Raw genomic sequence first — 24,742 nt, 5'->3', positions numbered from 1 at the left:
TAACATTTTTTGGAATTTACACTTGCTTTAGGCTGCAGTCCCAAATGACCCATCCCTTGACCCATCGTACCCCTCTGCTACCACTACTGTCATATCGAACCCCTTTTATGAAGAAGTCTAATTAAAGACATTGTGGATTTATCTTTTCCCCAGGTGCCCAGAGAGATATTGCTGTTGCAGAAGGCAACATTTAAGTAATGTGTGATCAGTTTGCTGACGTGCCTTCTACTTGTAAAAATGCCAGGAGCCTGGCTGATTTACTGGTTAAAATTACCTAAGCAAAAAAAAAAAAAAAAACATAATTTACTGACCCTCAATAACTATTTTGATCAGGAGTTCTGGTGTCACTTGCTGCATGGTTGTTCCAGGTCAGTGACTCAGAAATGATTGAAACAGGCAGCTAGCATTTTGGAATAAGGTCAGCTATAGCAGCCTACATATTTCTGTCTGTACAAGTGGAAAAAGACAGCTCTATGCAACAAATGACACTTTTCTCAACTGTCACAATTTTTCAGCTGCAATGCAGTGAACTTTCCCTGATGACTGGCTGAGCTGTTCAGTTCTTGCCCTGGCGTGTGTTAAACTGAGTGACTGATTTGAACTATAAAGCATAGTTTGTAACCACCATTCTTCAGAAGGAATATTCATTCTCTTACAGCTCAGTTCTACCACTTTTATTCCCCTATAGGTCTAATGCATAGATCTGTATAATTAAAATTACTAAACCTCCAAAAGCATTTAAAATGCTTTTTATTTTATTTTTGACTATCCCATAAATTATTATTGCCTACAGCAACAAACGAAAATGCTGAAAGGCTTCTCTTAATCAGAAGATAGAATAAGAATTGTGTAAAGAAGAATAACCTAAAAAAAAAAAAAAAAAATCATTATTTGGTGATTTGATGTAAAAGCAATCTGTAGTTGGATGACATATCTTTATCAAGACAGAGGAAAATGCTCTAGGAACGTCAAGCCGATCTTTCAATCTTAGTTTATGTGAAGTAACTACAATTGGATAGGATATGAACTGCAAATTGGGGGTGAATTACTAAAACTGAGTGCAAAATCTGATGCAGCTCTGTATAGAAACAAATCAGCTTCTAGTTTTTTTTGCAAAGCTTAATTTGACAAGCTGAAGCTATAAGCTGATTGGCTATCATGCACACTTGCACCAGATTTAGCACTCTTAGGTTTTAGTAAATCAACCCCATTATGTCCTCTATCTTTGGTAAGACTAAATTGCATTTCTGAAAAAGCAGAACAGTAAAGGCAACCATATCTTATATTTTTTCTCCCCAACATCTCCACCCAAAATTACAACATACAACCAGTTTTCTAAATAGTTACAAATATATACACAGTATATGCCTATATGCTAGGGCAGGATTTGATGGAAAATCACTATAATGGGCATGCAGGCAAAACAAAAATATATTTTCAGTGAGGAAGGGTTAGAACTTTTGACATTATTTATTTCAGTTTGTGAGTTCCTTTTCCTGTGACAAGTTTGCTCCCCCATTTGCCATACAGATGTCATAGGAAAGGAACGAGGAAAAATCTTCCCAAAGTGGCCACAGACAGAAATAAAAACCTGGCAGAAATCTTCACCCTTCCACACCCCATGTAAAACTAAAGAAAACAAAATCGGACTGGAGTTAGCTATTGATATTTGTAATTTACATGAATTATTAGCATTATTATAATGTATTTGTTGGTTATTTTTTTTAGCATTATTTAAAATAAAAACGTAATTATAATAGTAAACATATTTTTCTAATTAGCTAACTAATTATTATACTAGATAGAGGCCAAATGTTAAACTTTTCTACACATTTATGATATTGGATTTGCTGTTTTAAAAAGCCTTTCATAAGAAGTGTGTGATATTAATTTTTAACAAGCCTTATATGAAAATATGTGACATTCACTTTTCCTTTTCCTCTTTTCAACGCATCCAATGGCTTTGCAGAGGAACGTGTGGAGGATGATGCAGTATCGTGTAAGTTTCTTTACCTCTTGTCATTTTCATTTTATAGCTTTATTTTGTTATTGTCTATTGTTTCCTTTTTATCTCTCATTTCCAGTAACATTGCCTTGCCTTAGAACAGACTTTCTCCTGAGTAATGTAAAGTGCAGGAAACAATCATCTGATTTTAATGAGCGCATAAGCATCTGCTACTAACTCACATCCAGCTCATCCCTCTATAAATGTCTTATTTATTGGAAACACGGCTACTTTGTTCCTAATGATGAGATTTAAGATCAGTTCCTCCAGATGTTTGCTTGAAATTGACTGGTAAATAAAGTAAGAGGAGAACGTATTGTCACATTTGCATTTCCATTAAGCAGGTTTTATTTCCATGCGCTAGAAGTGTTGAACTGATGCATGGATGCTGTCAGCACAATATTTGTAAAGATATAAAACCAATCACATATGGAATGCTCATGCTGTATGACTCCATAGGTTGCCCTGGAACAATTACATGGAAATATAAAGCCTGATAGAGAGAGAGAGTTGACATTTAAAGAGCCTTTCATGAAAGTATCCCTTTCAAAAAAAATTGTGGCTTTCTTGAACTTCCCGTTGACGTTATTAGCTTTGCCTTAGCACTGACAAAATGATTCGCAGACAAACCACCTACAAAATAATCTGCTAATGATACAGAGAGAACACGGATTTTACACAAAGAGCAGTGGTCCTCACACTGGCTGGATACCTAGGGAAAGAAGTTTGGGTTTGGGGCTCAAATAGGAAAACATTTAATGTTTGGGGGTATTGGTTCACATGTTAACAGTATTTTTTAACTAGAAAATTGCTTAAAGTGTCATTAAACCCAGGCCATGAAAAACTGTCATTACATGGTATATAACAGAGTGTTTCTACTCACAAAGCCACTAAAGCAGTCATTGAGTGTAGAGTAAAAGCTACCTGATTGATCCTGTCTTCAGCTGTCCTTCCCATTTTCTGTGTCCCCACTGCAGTTTGAGATTGTGTAGACTAGCTGGTGTCCTCTACAGAGCATGTTTAAATTCCAATTCCCTACTAAACTCTTAATTTGCCCCTTTACTTATCCATGCAGCCCACATGGCTATAAACTATGTAAGCATGTACACAGTGGTAAATGGCACTCTTTCCCTCCCTTCTCCTCCATGTCTTCCTATTGCTAAACACTATGGGGGTGGGATATAGTATGTTGATTGATTACATTCACAAAAACGCATATCTGTAATATAAATCAGTATTATACATACTCTGGCAGAATTTATGATTTCTTGGCCATTTTTTAGAGAATATGAATGATAACATAAAAACATTTCTTTCACTCATGGTTTGTGTTTGGATGAAGCCATTTATTATCAATCAACTGTGTTTACTCTTTTTAAATCATAATGGCAACAGAAACTACCCAAATGACCCTGATACAAAGATTACATACCCTGGTGATTTTGGCCTGATAACATGCACACAAGTTGACACAAGGGGATTTGAATGGCTATTAAAGGTAACCATCCTCACCAATGATCTGTTTGCTTGTAATTAGTGTGTGCAGGTATAAAAGGTCAATGAGTTTCTGGACTCCTGGCAGACCCTTGCATCTTTCATCCAGTGCTGCACTAACATTTCTGGATTCTGAGTCCTAGGGAAAGCAAAAGAATTGTCAAAGGATGTGCGGGAAAAGGTAGCTGAACTGTATAAAACAGGAAAGGGATGTAAAAAAGATATCCAAAGAATTGAGAATGCCAATCAGCAATGTTCAAACACTAATCAAGAAGTGGAAAATGAGGGGATCTGTTGAAACCAAACCATGGTCAGGTAGACCAACTAAAATTTCAGGCACAACTGCCAGGAAAATTGTTTGGGATGCAAAGAAAAACCCACATATAACTTCTGGTGAAATACAGGACTCTCTAAAAAACATGTGGTGTGGCTCAAGATGCACAAAAAGGAGGCACTTGAAAAAAGATGGGCTGCATGGTCGAGTCGCCAGAAGAAAGCCATTACTACGCAAATGTCACTAAGTATCCCACTTATAATATGCCAAACAGCACAGAGACAAGCCTCAAACCTTCTGGCACAGTCATTTGGAGTGATGAGACCAAAATTTAGCTCTTTGGCCACAACTATAAATGTTACATTTGGAGAGGAGTCAACAAAGCCTATGATGAAAGGTACACCATTCCTACTTTGAAACACGGAGGTGGATTGCTGATGTTTTGGGGAAATGTGAGCTACAAAGGCACAGAAAATTTGGTCAAAACTGATGGCAAGATGAATGCAGTATGTTATCAAAAAATACTGGAGGAACATTTGCAGTCATCAGCCAGGAAGCTTCACATGGGACGTACTTGGACATTCCAATGACAATGATCCAAAATGGCCAAGTTGACCTGTCATTTGCTACAGCAGAATAAAGTGAAGGCTCTAGAGTGGCCATCTCAGTCTCCTGACCTCAACATCATTGAGGCACTCTGGGGAGATCTAAAACGTGCAGTTCATGCAAGATAGCCCAAGAATTTACAGGAACTGGAGGCTTTTTGCCAAGAGTAATGGGCAGCTTTACATACTGAGAAGATAAAGAGCCTCATCCACAAATACCACAAAAGACTTCAAGCTGTCATTGAGGTTAAAGGGGGCAATACACGGTATTAAGACCTGGGGTATGTAAACTTTATATCAGGGTCATTTGGGTAATTTCTGTTGCCATTATGATTTAAAAAGAGTAAACACAGTTGATTGATAATAAATGGCTTCTGCCAAACACTAACTATGAGTGAAAGAAAAATGTTTGTGTTATCATTCATATTCTCTGCAAAATGGCCAAGAAATCATAAATTCTGCCAGGGAATGTAAACCTATGTGCACAGCTGTATATATCAAATGGAATTGCTAATACCCGCAAGTAAATAAAAAGAGCATTAGCTGCAGATTGCATCTGAACATAGTGAAAGATAGAGTGATGCTGCGTACACACGATTGGATTTTCCTTCGGAAAAAACTTGGATGGTTTTTCCGACGGAATTCCGCTCAAGCTTGGCTTGCATACACACGGCCACACAAAAGTTCTCTGAACTTTCGACTGTCAAGAACAGGGTGACGTAGAACACTACGATGAGCCAAAAAAATGAAGTTCAATGCTTCAGAGCATGTGTCGAATTGTTTCCGAGCATGCGTATGAAATTTGTGCGTCGGAATTGCTACAGATGACCAGAATTTCCAATCTGACCTTTTTCCGACCGAAAAATTGAGAACCCGATCTCAATATTTTGCTGGCGGGAATTCCGCCAGCAAAAGTCCGATGGAGCATACACATGGTCGGAATTTCCAACCAAAAGCTCACATCAGACTTTTGCTTGTGGAATTTCCAATCATGTGTATGGGACACGAGTCACCTTTTACTCCACCTAAACCATATTAATGTACAAAAAATACACAATTGATGTTCAATAAAGAATTATTTGGATCTGTTAAACAGTTATTTGATATTTATAATCGAATTTGAATTGCTCTTCTGAAACTGTCATGTGACTGACACAGCAATAATCAGGGCTGGCCAGACACAGATTCACACTGTAGAGAGCATACATCAGCAAAGCATTAGAAGCCCTTTCCAAGGATCTTTCCATGCAGATACCAAAGAACAGGGAAAGATCATTTGACCATGCAATGGCACTTCAGAAATAAGGAACTTAGAGGATTTAAAAAAAAACAAAAAACAAATACAGTGGCATGATATATATGATTTATGTGAATGAATTATGGCAATTAACACTTCTCTGTTTAATATCACTTTAAAACCCAACTCCTGACAAGCCCCACTGCAAGGGATATTCGCTCATTTAGGCCTAGGACATCAAAAAGAAGATCAACTGTACTTATCTGAACCTCTACTCCTCCCCACAGCTAGACTAGTCCCCGCAGCTTCTGAGGGATCGTCATCTGCCAGGAGTGCAGAGGACCTGGTCAGTAAAACTGTTTCTCATGTCCCCTTTACAAAGCAAGCTATTGACTGTTGCAATGCAGGCACAGGCCCACTGTAAGGCATAATTTCTGAGTGGCCTAGAGTTGGGCTTTAAAATCTCCATACTTTATTTTTTTAAAGCCAAAGCCTTTGAGAACAAAGTACATTTTAGCGCACACAAACAGAATGCAATGCCCATCTTTTTGGTAAATTATAAAATATGCACTTTTGTCACGTAAATATATACCAAACATGGCAAAGCAAAAAATTACAATACCTACATTTTTTCATAAGTGATGCTTTAAAAGTCTTCACGTTATTATTGTAGAGTTAACCATGAAGTATGGCCCTAGAATTTTTGCTCTAACTCCCCCCATAGTATAATTGTGTAGCCTCCCTGACGGTATTCCCGAGTTTGGCTTGGGGTGAGATTTCAGTACCAAAAGCGGTAACCCTGAGCCAGACTCAGGATCGCATTGCAGGATCCATGTAGAGGTTACTTACCTTGTCCCCTGGATCATGCAATGTCTCCCCGCTGAGATCTGCGAGCCCCCATGTCTCGCTCGATCTGTCACAGTGCTGAGCTCCTTTCCCTGCAAGCGTTGCGACACACGGGAACGGAGTTCGGTGCCAAATTCAAAAAGTAAAAAAAAAACAGTATAGATACAGTATACTGTAATCTTACAGATTACAGAACTGTATCAAATAATTACACATCCCCTTTGTCCCTAGTGGTTTGTTCAGTGTCTTGCATGCAGTTTTATATTATCAATACTATTCTTTATGCCAGGAAACTGGAGATTGTCCATAGCAACCAAAAAATGTCAGTTTACATCAAAAGTGCTTTTAGACCAGCTAGAAAACAGCGATAATAAATTAGAATCACTTGCAGAATTGAGCGATAGTAATTTGTGGGGAAATTCGTCATCAAACACTAAATCTAATGACAGCGACAATTCTGCAACTGAGCAGATTTCAGTGTTTTTGATTTGATTACATTATTGAATAATTTTTATTATTATTATATTATTATTTGTTATAATTATTCATAGTTATTTATTATATATTATAATTTATTATTTTGTGTTTCAAACTTTATCATACCCGGGATGCCTACTAAACTCTTGTTTGGATGGACTTAAGTGAGTTATTTATAAGAATTAGGCCGCGTACACACGGGCGGACTGTCTGCCCAACTTAGTCCGCCGAAACACATTTGAGCGGACAGTCCGCTCGTGTGTGGGCTTCAGCGGACTTTTTCAGCGGACAGTCTGACGAACAAAGTCTTACGGAATTTCCGTAAGATTGTCCGTCCAAACTTGGTTTGAGCGGACAGTCCGCCCGTGTGTGTGCCAGTCCGCTGTACTTTCGAAATGAGCGGACTTTTCCCGCCCGGAGAAAAGTCTGCTCATTTCGAGTGGGTATCCAGGTAGGCGGAGCACGCGACGGAGACGTCGCGGGCCCCACCGCCTGGTATGGACTTAAAGGGGAACCCCAACGCCAAAAAAAATCAGCGTGGGGGTGCCCCCCAAGTCCACAACAGACCCTTGTCCGAGCACGCTACCCGGCCGGCCAGGAAAGGGGGGCGAGCGAGCGCCCCCCCCCCCTCCTGAGCCGTACCAGGCCGCGTGCCCTCAACATGGGGGGTGCCTTGGGGAAGGGGGGGCCGCACGGCCCCCCACCCCCAAAGCACCTTGTCCCCATGTTGATGAGGACAAGGGCCTCTTCCCGACAACCCTGGCCGTTGGTTGTCGGGGTCTGCGGGCGGGGGGCTTATCGGAATCCGGGAGCCCCCTTTAATAAGGGGGCCCCCGGATACCGGCCCCCCACCCTATGTGAATGAGTATGGGGTACAATGTACCCCTACCCATTCACCTGTAAAATAAAAGTACCAAAAAAAAAACACAACACACGAGATAAAATATTTTATTGCACAGCTCCGGGGGTCTTCCGTCTTCGGGGGTCTTCTCGCCGGACTCCTCCGCTATCTTTTTGTAGCTCTTTTGCTAGCGGAGGAGTCCGGCTTTCTTCCTCCCCGCCGCCGGCCTCTTCTCCCGACTTCGGGGGTCTTGTCCCCCTCTTCGGTTCTTCTGCCGGGCCACCGCGCCTTCTTATAGCTCTTTTACAGGCGGTGGCCCGGTCTTCTGTCGCCGCTGTCGCCGCCGCCGCCGCCGCCGCCGCCGCCGCCTTCCGTTCTTCTTCTTCTTCTTCTTCTCCAGGAGATGTTGCCTCGACGATCTCTCCGGCCGGAATGCCAGGGCCGCGCTGCGCGGCCACTTATATAGTGACAATGGGGCGGTGTCACATGGTATATGTCACATGGGTTGGTCACATGGGTTGATGTCACATGGGAACTATGACATCATAAGGGGGCGGGGTCACCATGTGACACCAACCCATGTGATATATACCATGTGACACCGCCCCATTGTCACTATATAAGTGGCCGCGCAGCGCGGCTCTGGCATTCCGGCCGGAGAGATCGTCGAGGCAACATCTCCTGGAGAAGAAGAAGAAGAAGAAGAAGAACGGAAGGCGGCGGCGGAGGAGGCGACAGCGGCGACAGAAGACTGGGCCACCGCCTGTAAAAGAGCTATAAGAAGGCGCGGTGGCCCGGCAGAAGAACCAAAGAGGGGGACAAGACCCCCGAAGTCGGGAGAAGAGGCCGGCGGCGGGGAGGAAGAAAGCCGGACTCCTCCGCTAGCAAAAGAGCTACAAGAAGATAGCGGAGGAGTCCGGCGAGAAGACCCCCGAAGACAGAAGACCCCCGGAGCTGTGCAATAAAATATTTTATCTCGTGTGTTGTGTTTTTTTTTGGTACTTTTATTTTACAGGTGAATGGGTAGGGGTACATTGTACCCCATACTCATTCACATAGGGTGGGGGGCCGGTATCCGGAGGCCCCCTTATTAAAGGGGGCTCCCGGATTCCGATAAGCCCCCCGCCCGCAGACCCCGACAATCAACGGCCAGGGTTGTCGGGAAGAGGCCCTTGTCCTCATCAACATGGGGACAAGGTGCTTTGGGGTGGGGGGCGGCGCGGCCCCCCCTTCCCCAAGGCACCCCCCATGTTGAGGGCACGCGGCCTGGTACGGCTCAGGAGGGGGGGCGCTCGCTCGCCCCCCTTTCCTGGCCGGCCGGGTAGCGTGCTCGGACAAGGGTCTGTTGTGGACTTGGGGGGCACCCCCACGCCGATTTTTTTCGGCATTGGGGTTCCCCTTTAAGTCCATTCCAGGCGGCGGGGCCAGCGACGTCTCCTTCGCGGGCCCCGCCTACCTGGAGACGCGCTCGAAATGAGCGGACTTTTCTCCGCGTGTGTGGGCGAGTCCGTTCATTTCAAAAGTAGAGCGGATTGTATGGCGGACTTAGTCCGCCGTGTTAGTCCGCTCAAAAAGTGCCGTGTGTGGGCAAGTCCGTTCATTCAAAAGTTTGGACGGACTGTCTGTCGGATTGTCTGACGAACTTAGTTGGCCAGACAATCCGCCCGTGTGTACGCGGCCTTACAGGCCTACAATATAAAACGCCAAATTTCCATGCAATATAATGGTACCGCTTTCAGCACCTAAAATCTAAAATAATCATACCGCCAGGGAGGTTAAAAACACCACAGCCTCAACTTGATGCATAATTTAGATTGCATAGACTAGACTGACAGCTAGAATAATTAACTGCCGCATGATCAATCTGTGGATGCTTTTTGACATAGTATATACAAACATCATTGTGCTTATTTGTAAACTGACACAAGAATCCTGGGTCTAGAAAGTAGTAGCAATTTTTCCATACATGACTTTGAATGTGGAAACATAGGGGTTGATTTACTAAAGGCAACTCCACTTTGAACTACAAGTGCACTGCAGGTGCAATTGGAAGTGCACTTGGAAGTGCAGTCGCTTTAGATTTGAGGCGGAAGATCTGAAATGAAGGGAAGCTCTCCTGATTTTATCATCCAATCATGTACAACTGCTGTTTTTTATTTTCCTGCAAGTTTTTCCTTTAGTAAATAAACTCCATAGTGTGAAATACATAGTTGGTTTCCCTGTTGTATAACTGGTTGCTTTGATTAAAGTTGTCCATTTATAGGAATTTTCCACTGAAATGCTTATTATTTTCTCAAATTCTGTCACTTTGTGAGTACTATGGTCGCACACCTGGTGTGGAGAGGATCCCCACATGCTGGCAGGCAATCTTATTCTCTCCTTATTAACTCCTGGTAACAGCCTGGTCTTGAAGGAACAATAATGATTTTTCAGAAAACTTCATTTCAGCTAGTTAGTCCTCCTCCTGAGACTAGTTGGCAAATGGATGACTAAAAGGTTACAAATCAACGCATTACAAAACCTTGGGCAGTTTCCTTAGTTATATAGGGTTTTGTATAAAAGAACTACATTACAGAGAAAACAATTTATTTCCAAATTACACAGACAACAGTGCTGGGTAATACCAATACGATGCCCCAAGGTACAGGAAATGGCATGTCACAACTATGTGCATACTGAGCATAAATGTTTTGATACCTTATACTGCGTAAATATGACCGTTTTTTCCGTCAGAATAAACTCTGACAGTCTTTCCGATGGAGTTCCAACGGAGTTCCGCTGAAATGGACCCTTAGTGCGTGATGACGTACAACGGGACTAGAAAAAATAAGTTCAATAGCCAGTAGCCAATAGCTGCCATTGCGTTGTTTTTGGTCTGTCGGAATAGCATACAGAAGAACGGTTTTCCCGATAAGAATTAATTCCGTCTGAAAGATTTAAACCATGTTCTATTTCTAGGTCCGTCAGAATTTTTGAAAACGAATCCCACACACGATCGGAATATCCGGTGAAATGATTCCGTTGGACCTTCTCTGGCGGAAAGTCAGACGTTTGTACGCAGCATTAGAATAGATGTATAAAAACCTAAAAGGGCATAAGTAACATCATAGCATTTTTATCTGGTATCGGGCTTGAGAATGGTGTGTGTAGGGGTCAACAAAGGCATTAAAAAACTAAACTTTATTCTGTTTTCGTTCAATTCCAAACAGTTAAGAGCTCTTCAATGCTGGCTGAGAAGTCGCACACATTATTCCACTTGTCTAAGCCAGCTTAATTCTGGCTGATGCAAAGTAGAAGTTCAGTACACACAACCATTATTCCAACACAGAGGCAACAGCAGCAGTTCTTAGTTGAAGCAATGCTAGTTTTACTGTAGAGGTACACAGCATCAGACCTAGGAGGGGGGAACAAGTTTTATTGCCAATGCTGGCTACAGCTATAGTTTAAAGGGGATACAACATAGGCCAACAATGTAAAGGAAGAAATCTAAAGGGGTGTAAGCTAAACCACTTGTAACTGTAATATGTTTGATACAACACAAAGAGCTTGCCAGAGGCCCATGAACCTTTTAATACTACTATCTTATCACTTGCTTATGTCAATTGTGATAAAGTTCCAATTCCACAAATCAATATTCTAGTCTATTGCAAATATCGCTTTTCTTAAAAATTAACATAATTTTTCTAGGACAAATTAATAACTGTTTCACGATTGTGTATATTTTAAGACTGCTATGTATATAGGTAGCCCTAAGCAAGGGTAAATGAGTCATTGAGGAAATCCCACACCAAAGCAGAGATACACACGTTCCCATGTTTAAGTCCTGAACTGCATATTAACGTCTTCATTATTACAAGTAACAAAGCGGAAAAGGTCATTTATTATTTTTAAGTATACCAAGCAGCTTCTCTTTGTCAAACTATCTTTCTGTTCTTAGACTTCAGCTCACACAAGACACCAACAGGGGAATTAAAATCAATTGTATGCAGGCACCATAAAATACATATAGTCAATAAGAATCCAATCATGTAGCTATATACTCATAAGAAAAGATGTAGATGTTCCAGCCTGGGTGAGATTGTAGGTTGAGGCCTAAAGTGTCACAGAGGTGACCATACACTGTTCACATTAGAATACCATTAGTGTGTTTTTCCTAATTTATTCAACATGATAAAGTCATTAAAAAATCGGAATATTTCAGAATTGATGTTACACTACATACAACACCATTGTTTTGTCTTCTTAAATGTAAGGGCGTGTTATCTGTGCCTGCAAACATTTTACAGGTTCCTATCTAAGTGAACTGTCTGCTGCCATTTGTGCACTCAGTATCACTGCACCCAAAGGTGCAACCAGTACAGACAGAAAGGATGATCTGATGGGTGCTTGCGGAAGAAAACAGTAAAAGTAATTTATGTGTGTTTCTGTGTCCATCGCATCCTCACTGAGTATAGAGGAGCTGGGACTCTCCTAATAAAGATTCTGCCACTGCAGAACTATTGATAAACTATTAGGCACACCTGGGGGGGATTTACTAAAACTGGTGCACTCAAAATCTAGTGCAGCTGTGCATAGTAACCAATCAGCTTTTTCAATTTAGCTTTGATAATTAAAGCTGATTGGTTTCTGTGCAGAGCTGCACCTCCTTTGGCACAATTCCCCTTCAATATGTTCATAGGGTAAAGGGACTACAATTTTCTAGTTTTAATTTAGATCTGTGCATACCTGTAGCAAAACAAATTAAATTACATTTGCTCCTATGGAATGCTTTCTAACTGTGTGGGGGGTGGTTTGGCTGTGAGAAGACATAGATCTGTGTTTCTGCTTAGCAGAAACTCAAGCTCTCTGTCTCCCCTACTAGCAGAATGGCGATCTGCCTTCTTCTTTCATTCTGCCTCTCTCGTTAACAATCACCGGGACATCAGGTCTACCGGACCAACTGATTGGCTCCAGCTGTGTCCAATTACAGCGGGAATGGGTCTTCACCAGCGTACGCGTGCGCCCCAGACCTGGCAGTGCCGAATCGCATACCTAGTACATGATCCAGGACAGAGCGGCCACCCTGGGGCAGTAAATCTGCGTAGGGTGATCATGAACTGGTTAAACAGAAATGTTTATTCAATTTGATATAATTGTTTTAACTAAATTAACAAAATATGATAATTGTAAACACCCCTGTCACAGGTAAATGGTTTGTCAACCCTCTAATTGCTACTTTTGCTAGACTGCTTGGTCTGTTAAATGAAGTTGAAAAATAACAAATTAGCTGGTGTGATCGGCAGGTAAACTACACAGTATTTGCAACCTGCAATATATTCATATTTTGTTTAGATGTGCTTTAACAAAGGAAAACTACATTAATGTTGAGAGAACCCATTGGTGGAACCTGCGCAGTAGGTGGGCCATAAAACCTAGCCAGCAGATCTGCTTACAGATGTTGAAAAAGGCTGCCTTAATGCAGGAATGAGATTGAAGATCTGATTGAATATGAGATTAAAGTGGTGTTCCGCTCGCCCCTTTAAAAACTAAAAGTTAGCAGCTACACATACTTTAGCTGCTGACTTTTAAAATTAGGACCGTTCAAATCCGCCTGTCAGTTTTTTCAGGCGGATCTGAACAGTCGCTCCATACAGCTTTATGAAGCGTCGGATGTCAGCAGTGACATGTCCGCTGACATCCGATCCGCCCCGCTCCGCAAAATCCAGACTGATGGATGTCCTATTTTCCATCCGTCTGGCAGGACGGATGAAAACAGACAGGTGGTCCATAATCATCCGATCCCCCATAGGGAAGTTCGGACTCTCTGACAGGTCCGTCCCTGCACAGACGTCCCTGCACGTCCCTGGTCATCCGCCGGCTCGGCGGGGATCAACAGAGCAATCCCCGTTACACAAGTGGAGAAGGGAAAATGGACAGCCCCACGTGAAAGGGGCTTTACCTGTCATGGAGTCCATTGCAGCCAATGTTTACATTGGCTGGTCAGGTGCTGCCGCCGCCATTGCTGGTGAGGGATCCCGGCAGTGTAGCCATTTGGCTTCACAGCCATGTCCCTACTGCGCATGTGTGAAGTGCGCTGTGTTCTCTAACTGGCCTGGCAGAAGGGGAAGGATAAGGGAGGAGGAGGGGGCCGAGCTGCTCACGTAATTCGCCATGGCCCGGTCTCATGGAAATAGGACTAGGGTACCTGTAAAAAACAGGTACCTTCTCCCCACTCGCCCCACCCCTGAAAGTTGCCAAATGTGGCTCTGGAGGGGTGGGGGGGAATCAGGTAAGAGGAAGTTCCACATGTTTATTATAAACCGACAAAGCTTCAAGCACTACTATGGAACTCTATACCCAGCAGTGTGCAGTCAGAGTCAGATGGGGGTACAGAGGGATAATGCAGCTAGCCTATGGTTCCAATAGGCTACTATAACCAACCACTGCGCTCTGTGCACTGCGCTACAAATGACAAGTGCCTGACCACTGCACTGTGTACACTGAGCTGTACACTGGGCTGTATATGAAATGTTACTGGCCACTGCACTCTGTACATTGGGCTGTATGTGGCATGTTCCTGACCATTGCTCTGTGTACGCTGGGCTGTATATGAGATGATCTTGGCCACTGAACTGTGTATACTGGGCTATATATGACATGTTCCTGACCACTGCGCTCTGTACAATGGACTGTATATGACAAATTCCTGACCACTGCACTCTGTATGCTGGGCTGTATGTGACAAAGTCCAAACTACTGCATTATATATGCTGGGCTATATGTGACATAATCCTGACCACTGCAGTCTCTATGTTATATTGTACAACTGTTGCTTGTTGCTAGTCACTATCTTATTGAAGTTTTTCCTGAAGGTAGGTTGTGTGCATGAAAGTAGACTGTATGTAATGGAAGAGTTTCATTTTTATAAATGATTTTGCTGATGTTTGTACATTTGTGGCTCCTACTCCTACATAGTCACCCCTGGATGTGCTGGAGCCTAAAAAGCAGTGACAGTCCTGGGCAGACCAGGTAGGGTAAACTAACAGATTAACCACATTTAAAACCACAAATGATGAAAAAGTACAGAGTAGAGCTTGTGAAATATTTCAGATAGCACGTATAAAGCAGAACTAAATCCGCCGCAGGTTCCTAGAACAAGAGCTATACAATATTATGGCAGACTTGTTAAAAAGTTTTGCTTCCTCCAACATAGCTCCCAATTGTTCCTGATTTTGAGAGACTGGCTCTTATTTGGAAAAAAGTCCCCCTGTCCCTCTTTCCTCCTCATTTGTCCCTCATTTTGGTGTAATCTATATAGTGGTATATAAAATGCACTATTTATCTATCAAAAAGTGTTTAATGGTGCTAAACCTTTCATCCCATTTCTAAATTGCTGCATTTATACATTTCAAAAGCCAATATAAAGGAATCATAGTGGTAGCAAAAAGCACTTGTGGGTTTAACCAATCATTTGTTTTGTATATTTCTCCTTTGGCGGGACGTGGCAGGGACATGTCCTGTGCCTACACACTTCTGATAATACATGTCCCTCCTTCCCATCTCAGAAAGTTGGGAGGTATGCTTCAGTGCCGAGATCCATCACTGCCACCATCTTTACCGCCAATTATCCTGTATCTGGTGTCTACCTATGAATGACATTGTCCCCATATCTGGCTTCATTTTTAGCATCTTACAGATGCCTAATGTGGGTCGAGCGTGTATATATTTTACACCACACACACAAACAAAAGGGACCCTGCAAAATAGTAGTAGGTGCAATTTTTTCGTCACATAAAATATACATGCACATACATAATACATGCCAATGCTGTCGCCAATGTAATAGTTACATCATTGACAGTGATAAGGTAAAGATGCTCTTAACCGCTAGCCGACCAGCCGCCGCAGCTATACTGAGGCAGGTTAGCATGGTTGCGCAAATTGCCGTAGGTGTACGTCGCTTCTTTAAGACATCACTGCCACGTCTCCCCAAAACCGATGCGTGTGCCTGGCGGATGCGATGACCGCCGGGCACCTGCAATCGCTCGTGACAGAGGGGAGAGGAGACAGATCATGTGTTCCTACTTAGTATGAACACCGATCTCTCTCCTTCCCTAGTCAGTACCATCCCCCTTACAGTTATAACACACCTGGGGAACACAGTTAACCCCTTGATCGCCCCCTAGTGGTAACATCTTACCTGCCAGTGACATTTATACAGTATTCGATGGCTATTTTTAGTACTGTTTGCTGTATAAATGTCAATGGCCCCAAAATAGTGTCAAAAGTGTCCGATCTGTCCGCCACAATATCGCAGTCTTGATAAAAATCGCAGATCGTCGCCATTACTAGTAGAAAAAATAATAATAAAAATTACATAAATCTATCCCCTATTTTGTAGACACTATAACTTGTGCGCAAATAAATCAATATATGCTTATTGCTTTTTTTTTTACCAAAAATATGTAGAAGAATACATATTTTCCAAAACTGAGGAAACTTTTTTTTTTTTTAAGTTGGGATATTTATTATAGCAAAAAATACAAAATATTATGTTTCTTTCAAAATTGTCGCTCTTTTTTTGTTTATAGCGCAAAAAATAAAAACTGCAGAGGTGATTAAATACCACCAAAAGAAAGCTCTATTTGTGGGGAAAAGAGAATATACATTTTGTTTGGGTACAATGTCCCACGACCGTGCAAATTGTCAGTTAAAGCGACGCAGTGCTGTATCACAAAAAATGGTCTGCTCAGGAAGGGGGAAAATTCTTCTGGGGTTGAAGTGGCTAATATTTAAAGTGAAAATATTGGTTTTCAACTGTTTTTGATATTTGTATAATATCTTTGCAAATAAAAGTTTAGTACCGAGTTGACCCTTGACACAGAAGCACTATGAAGTTTCTAAGGCAAAAGAACTTTACTTTACCCTGTGATTGAAACTTTGGATTGAGCCATCTTGAGGCTAGGTCTCCACTATTGAGACGTGAAAGTCGATTTTTTATTCGGTGACTTTGATGCGACTGCAAACAATGCCTGTGTATTCTTGAGGTCTATGGACCTCAAGTCGCATCAAAGTGGGACCAAAGTAGTGCAGGGACTACTTTGAAGTTGCTGCAACTTGAAGTCACACAGATATGAATGGTGCTCATTGGGAATCTTGGGGAACAACTTGTCATGCGACTTTGCAGTCCCAAGTTGCATGACAAGTCGCACTAGTGGAAACCGAGCCTAATAGTCAGTCCAGGGGGAAAACAAGTGAATGGAGTTAGTTGTGTTTGTAAACTTTAGCTTGGGATATTGAGCTGTAAAAGGATCAGGCCTTTTCTCAGCAAAGTAGATAAGGATTTTGTAAAACATGTAAAAAGGTGCTTAAAGCACCACCTGCTAACTGAAAAGGAGAATACCAAATATTAAAATGTATTGGTGCATAATTATTTAACCAAACTTACTTTGGATAAAAAAATATATATTTTACATTTTGACAAAAAATAAATAAAGAATTAAAGTACCACAGAGGTCTTGGTCATTTTCAGCAATAGTGGTGAGGCAGTGCAGGGTTTCAGCTTAGACGCACTTATGCTCTGAACTTTATGGGAATTATTTCAAGCTGCCGCATTCATTATTTTATCCACACACAGCGCAGAACAACTTTACATTTTAAGGGTCATAAAAAAGGATAGTCATTAAGGATTAAAACTGCTCCAATGTTGAAAAGTGTGGAAATGACTCATTTATTATGACCATAGCAGGGCACAACTTCAACTTAGGTCAGGACAACCATATGCTAGTTTTCAGGTGGGCAAGTTGAATATATTGATTGGGTCACATCCCTGATACTAGTATACCACACATAAGTCTGCAATGGTTACTTCCACCAAAGTCTAATCACACCAGTGTTTTGCACCATAACAGGATACAATAATTATTTCAACTGGCAGACCTGATAATGCACCATACGTGGTGCCTAAGGAATATGTTGTTTTAGCATTTTCCATAGGTGGGTGTTCCACTGTTGTATTCCTTACAAGCAGCATATTGCCATCCCTTGTGTGTAAAGATACAGCAGCAGCTAATGAATAGTCATTAACCTAAGGGCAGGTTGAGTCCTGGATCAGTCAGTTTGATGGATTTATATATTCATCAAGTCAAGGATATGCTGAGAACATTTCACCTAGAGGTTACTAGAAGGGACTATATGAAATCACTCCATGTTAAGATCTCCTAATTTACTAATAGTGTAAAACATTGCATTTCTAGTTGTGTAACCCTGGTTTTTCACTATAGGTAAATGTAATAATAGTTCAATTTTTACCATTTAAACACAATAATTATTTTATCATAGATACACAATAGTTGTTTTACCATAGGCACATAATGATTATGTTTACCATAGACACACAATAATTATTTTACCATAGACACACAATAATTATTTTACCATAGACACACAATAATTATTTTACCATAGACACACAATAATTATTTTATGATAGACGCACCATACTTATTTTACCATAGACACACAATCATTTTTTTATCATAGGCACACAATAGTTATTTTACGATAGACGTGCTATAGTTATTTTACCATAGACACACAATAATTATTTTACCATAGACACACAATAATTATTTTACCATAGACACACAATAATGATTTTACCATAGACACAGAATAGTTATTTTACCATAGACAAACAATAATTATTTTATCATAGACACACAATAGTTATTTTACCATAGTCACACAATGATTATTTTACCATAGTCACACAATAATTATATTACCATAGACACACAATAATTATTTTATAATAGACACACAATAATTATTTTACCATAGACACACAATAGTTATTTTACCATAGACACACAATAATTACTTTACCATAGACACACAATAATTATAATGATATCAAAGATAATTTGACAAGACTAATAGTTTATTCCTTTGCTTCTTAGGTCACCTTTATTTTTTTATATAGCACATTAAAGCAGTGAAACCATTTGTACAATTTAATGTTTTACCCGGGATCCAGAAAAAGCTCTCTGTTAAACCACGCAAATGTATAATGTTACCAGTCCGACACCCTATACCTCAATTATTCACCCACTTTATCCTCACCGGTAACCCATTTGTTCCAGACTATTAAACAACGTATGCCAATGCTAAAAGCGGGAAGTGAAACATTAACTTGCAAAAGAACTTTAATTGTGTGTTATCTAACATTTACACACTGTGAATTTTGCTCATGCTGGAGATAAGTGATTTTTGTTGCTCAAAGGTTTGTATTTTGTATAACTGTCTTCTTTTAAAAGGAAACATCACAACCACAGAACACTTTCTAAATTGGTTTCAGGTTTCTTTTAAAGGATTTGCATTGGGAGTATTAAATCTGTCCTACAGCTTATCCTTCAGCATTGGTAGTTACAACTATGTTCACACTGTAAGTTTTATTTATATAAGGTCACAACCAATAAATAAAGACAAAGCAATTATACATCTATGCAAAATGCACTAACTTTTTTATTTAGTACACCACTAAACTCGTATGTGGACTGGAAAATGAATTATTTCAACACTGCAAATTTTATTAGCATTGTGGGAAAATTACTATTATTATTTTGGATCTACACTGAGCGAAATTACCATGTTTATCGGCTTATAACAATCACTTTTTTCCCCTGAAAATAGGGGGAAAATTGTGGGTGCGTGTTATACGCCGACAGCGTACCTCGGAGAGGAAAGAGGGGGACGAGTGCCGCTGGAAATCACAGAGCCATCATCTCCTCTTCACTCAGCTCTCACTCGGCTTGCACATCACACATACAGTCCCGTCTCCACCACTGGCATTGGACAAGTGTTCTGTCTATCACAGGAGCTGGTCCAATGCCAATGGCGAAGGTAGAACTGTGTTGATGGGGAGATGGGTGCAGATCAGGCTGCAGATGGCCACAGATCAGGCTGCACTGAAGCTGCAGATGGCCACAGATCAGGCTGCATTGAGGCGGCAGATGGGCACTAATCAGGCTGCACTGATGCTCACAGACCATTATTTTGCTTCAAAGTGGTTTATTTAAAAAAAACACTTATTTTTTTCCTGAAATTTCCATCTTAAATTGGGGTGTGTGTTATACTCCCCAATGTAATGTACACACTTTTGTGTTTGCCCCTATTTATCATGAGCTGAACTCAAAGATCTATGACTTTTTCTATGTACACAAAAGGCCTATTTCTCTCAAATATTGTTCACAAATCTGACTAAATCTGTGGCACTTCTCCTTTGCCAAGATAATCCATCCACCTCACAGGTGTGGCATATCCAGATGCTGATTAGACAGCATGATTATTGCACAGGTGTGCCTTAGGCTGGCCACAATAAAAGGCTACTCTAAAATGTTCAGTTTTAACACACAGCACAATTCCACAGATGTCGCAAGTTTTGAGGGAGTGTGCAATTGGCATGCTGACTGCACCAATGTCCACCAGATCTGTTGCCCTTGAAGCCGTCTCCAAAGGTGTTTCAGAGAATTTGGCAGTACATCTCACTAGCCTCAGAACCGCAGGACACGTGTAACCACACCAGCCCAGGACCTCCACGTCCAGCATCTTCATCTCCAAGATCGTTTGAGACCAGCCACCCGGACAGCTGCTGCAACAAACGGTTTGCATAACCAAAGAACTTCTGAACAAACTGTCAGAAACTGTCTCAGGGAAGCTCATCAGCATGCTCGTTGTCCTCATTGGGGTCTCGACCTGACTGCAGTTCGTCGTCGTAACCGATTTGAGTGGGCAAATGCTCACATTCGATGGCATCTGACACTTTGGAGAGGTGTTCACTTCATGGATGAATTCTGGTTTTCACTGTACAGGGCAGATGGCAGACAGCGTGTATGGCATTGTGTGGGTGAGTGATTTGCTGATGTCAACGTTGTGGATTGAGTGGCCCATGGTGGCATTGGGGTTATGGTATGGGCAGGCATATGCTATGGACAAGGAACACATGTGCATTTTATTGATGCCATTTTGAATGCACAGAGATATTGTGACGAGATCCTGAGGGCCATTGTTGTGCCATTCATCTACGACCATCACCTCATGTTGCAGCATGATAATGCACGGCCCCATGTTGCAAGGATCTGTACACAATTCCTGGAAGCTGAGAACATCCCAGTTCTTGCATGGCCAGCATACTCCCCTGTCATCCATTGAGCATGTTTGGGATGCTGTGTATAAGACAGCGTGTTCCAGTTCCTGCCAATATCCAGCAACTTCGCACAGCCATTGAAAGGAATGGACCAACATTCCATGGGCCACAATCAACAACCTGATCAACTCTATGCAAAGGAGATGTGCTGCACCGCATGAGGCAAATGGTGGTCACACCAGATACTGACTGGTTTTCGGACGCCCTAGACCCACCAATACAGTAAAACTGCACATTTTAGAGTGGCCTTTTATTGTGGCTAGCCTAATGCCGCATACACGCGATCAAACTATACGGCGGACCTGGTCCGGCGGATCAGAGTCCGCCGAACAATCAGCCCGTGTGTGGGTTCCGGCGGACTTTTTTTCCCCAAAAGTCCGGCGGACTTAGAAAGTAGTTTTGACTCAAAAACTGACCCCCGGAGCTGTGCAATAAATTATTTTAAACCCTTGTGTTGTGTTTTTTTTTTACATTTTTTTCACAGGTGAATGGGTAGGGGTACATTGTACCCCATACTCATTCACGTAGGGTGGGGGGCTGGTATCTGGGGCCCCTTATTAAAGGGGGCTCCCAGATTCCGATAAGCCCCCCGCCCACAGACCCCGACAACCAACGGCCAGGGTTGTCGAGAAGAGGCCCTTGTCCTCATCAACATGGGACAAGGTGCGTTGGGGTGGGGGGGCGCGCGGCCCCCCTTCCCCAAAGCACCCCCAGATTTTGAGGGCACGTGTCCTGGTATGGCTCACGAGGGAGGGTGCTCGCTCATCCCCACCCCTTTCCTGAAAGGCCAGGTAGCGTACTCAGATAAGGGTCTGATATGGACCTAGGGGGGACCCCCACGCCATTTTTTCGGCATAGGGCATCCCCTTTAAGTCCATACCAGGTGACGGGGCCAGCAACATGTCAATCTCGCCGCCAAAGGTGGCAACATTGACTTCCTTTGCTAGTCCCGGCTACCTGGAGACGCGTTCAAAATGAACAAACTTTCCTCCGTGTGTGAGCAAGTCCATTCATTTCAAAAGTACGACAGACTCCCACCATAGTCTGGCGGACCTAGTCCGGCGTAAAAAGTCCGGTCGTGTGTTTTCCCCAAAATAAGACCTATCGTGATCGTCGGTGATGGCTGCAATATAAGACCTACCCCCCAAATAAGCCCTAAAGTCCTTGTAGGTCTTATTTTCAGAGTAGGGCTTATTTTCAGGGAAACAGAGTAGGGCTTATTTGGGGGGTAGGGCTTATATTGCAGCCATCACCAACAATCCCGCTAGGTCTTATTTTGGGGGAAACAGGGTATGTGTTGTGTCACATTATGCTAAGAAAGAAGCACCTATTCTACTTTTTGCCATTGCAGGGCAGTGCACATCAGTACAATGCATTGATATGAACTGCTCCTATTGAAATATTTTGCTTTTACAATGTATATGCACTGATATATATTGAATGCCATATGCCAGCACACTGGGTATGAAAGGAGCCTTAAAGCAGAAGTACAGCCAAAGCTTGTTTGGCTGTAATACTCCTGTGGATAAAACAAGAGCAGTTTGTTCTGCACTCCTGTGACCCATTTTCAGCAGACAGCGGGCTTCAGAGTGGTTCCAGGCTTGGGAAAGACCACGACCATATGGTCGGAATCTGCCACATGCCTGGACCGGCACTTAGCTCGGCCTCTCAGGGAGCCGCTGAAAGTCTGAGGGAGCTGCTGAAAGTCTGAGCCTCCTCCACAGCCCAGCGCTCTAGTGAGGGAGGAGGGGGCAGAGCAGAGAGCTGTGACTGACAGTCCTGGCTCTCTGCTCGAGGAGTTCTGAGAACCGAGCGATTGGTGGTGTTTGATCGCTCAATTCTCAGTGATAGAGCCAACGGGATTGGAGCGATGCTGCATCCAGCTAGGTAAGTATGATTCTACAAAGACCTCAATTCATATACTTCTTTTTTAACATATTTTTGACAGAGACAATTCAGTACTGTCCATGATACTTTTTTTTATTTGCACTAACATACAATTTTTCAGGACAAGGTTTTGGGGCATGTACCCTTCTTCAAGGTCCAAGCAGGACTGATTCACAAAAGTTTTTGCAGAATGTAAAAAAAGACAATCTCGGAAGGAGAGGAAAAAACACACACACACACAAACAAATGTACATAGAAATGGTAATAAAACTAGAATAGTTGGTTGAGATAAGACAGAGGGATAGCTATAGACTGGGGGGGATGATAATTACAGAGGGGGTATAGATATAGGGTAAGGAAATTAATATCTAAATTTAGGCCATTATTTTTTGTGTCAAATAAAAGTATCATTCTAAAGCCTCTTGCACACAATCAGATTTTCCGATGGGAATTGTGTGATGACAGGCTGTACTCTCCATCGTACAATTGTTGTCAGATTTTCCGCAGACAAATGTTGGATGGCAGGCTTTAAAATTTTTCATGGACAAATGTTTGTTGTTGTATTTTCTGATCGTGTATACACAAGTTCATGTGACAAAAGTCCAAAGTACAAACACGCATGCTCAGAAGCAAGTACGAGCTGGAAGCGGTCGGTCTTATAAACTAGCGTTCGTAATGGAGAATTAACATTTGTCATGTGGAAACTATGAAATCTCGAAATGCAGCGCACAATTTTCTTCTTCTTTAATGGGATAATAATGAAGCTGCTTTGCTGGTGATACTGATGCAGTTATGGCAAAAAAAATTCAAAAGCTTTTTTTTCTAGTGATATCAAAACTAATATTGTTATGTTTGTTATTATTTTTTTGGTGCAAGTTACCACAACACCATTATCCCGTCATTTTTAAGATAAAAGATACAACTATGTTGGTGTCCCTTTTTAATTTTTACATTGTATTTTTTTGATAAAATGTAACTGCCTACTCCCAAACTGTCATTTGAAGTAAAAAACATAGGGTTAGGGTTATTATTCTCCATAATTGTTTTATTGTGCGTTAAAAAAAGAAAACAAATAAAATTAGACATGCTATCTGCCAATAGAACCAAAAAGTGCATTCTATGCATCCAAAAATAAAGAAAATATAACAAATCAAATCATTATTCAACCAAAAAATTAAATAAAAGCCTCAAGCATGTGTCCTGCTTCTTGACCTCCTTAACGTCATTCCCGAGTGAATTTTCAGTACCAAATACGGTATTCCTGAGCCATGGGATCGCATTGCAGGATCCATGCAAAATTACTTATCTTGTCCCCAGGATCCTGCGATGTCTGCCCACTGTGTGTGTGAGCTGTGATCTATCACAGTGCTGAGCTCCATTCCCTCCGAGCGTTGCGATGCACAGGGACGGAGCACGGCGCCAAATTACAAAACTTACAAACACACAATACATATCTTACAGATTACATTGCTGTATCAAATTATTTTACATCCTATTTTCCCTAGTGGCTTGTCCAGTGCCCTGCATGCAGTTTTATATTATAAATACTGGAGATTGTCCATAGCAAACAAAAAGCATCCCTTTACATCAAAAGCAGTTTTAGACCAGCTAGAAAACAGCGATAATAAATTAGAATCACTTGCAGAATTGAACGATCGTGATTCTTGGGGAAATCAATCATCAAAGACTGAAAGTAATGTCAGCGACAGTTTTTTTCAATTTCAAATTTCAGTGTTTTTGATTTGATTACATTATTGAATTTTTTTTTATTTATTATATTAAAATTTAGGATTTCGTGTTTCAAAATTTATCATACCCAGGATGTCTACTAGACTCTTCTTTGGACAGATTTAAGTGTGTTATTCCTACGAATTATAGGCCTATAATATA

At 41.7% G+C, this 24,742-nt stretch overlaps 1 protein-coding gene across 1 annotated transcript in view; it reads left to right on the top strand.

The window, feature by feature from the left end:
* GPC6 (glypican 6) overlaps positions 1 to 24,742 on the top strand; it is a 1,045,088-nt gene that overhangs the window by 906,217 nt on the left and 114,129 nt on the right. The window contains exon 7 of the mRNA XM_077483046.1: positions 1,970 to 1,999. Within this exon, the coding sequence (XP_077339172.1) occupies positions 1,970 to 1,999 (30 nt within the window). The remainder of the gene's footprint in view (positions 1 to 1,969; positions 2,000 to 24,742) is intronic.

This window comes from Lithobates pipiens, unplaced genomic scaffold (assembly GCF_037356315.1).
Source record: "Lithobates pipiens isolate NorthernLeopardFrog02 unplaced genomic scaffold, aLitPip1_a1.2 Scaffold_16, whole genome shotgun sequence".
Classification (NCBI taxonomy): domain Eukaryota; kingdom Metazoa; phylum Chordata; class Amphibia; order Anura; family Ranidae; genus Lithobates; species Lithobates pipiens.
Note: the sequence above shows the minus strand (reverse complement) of the source record. Positions and strands in the feature narration are given on the sequence as shown.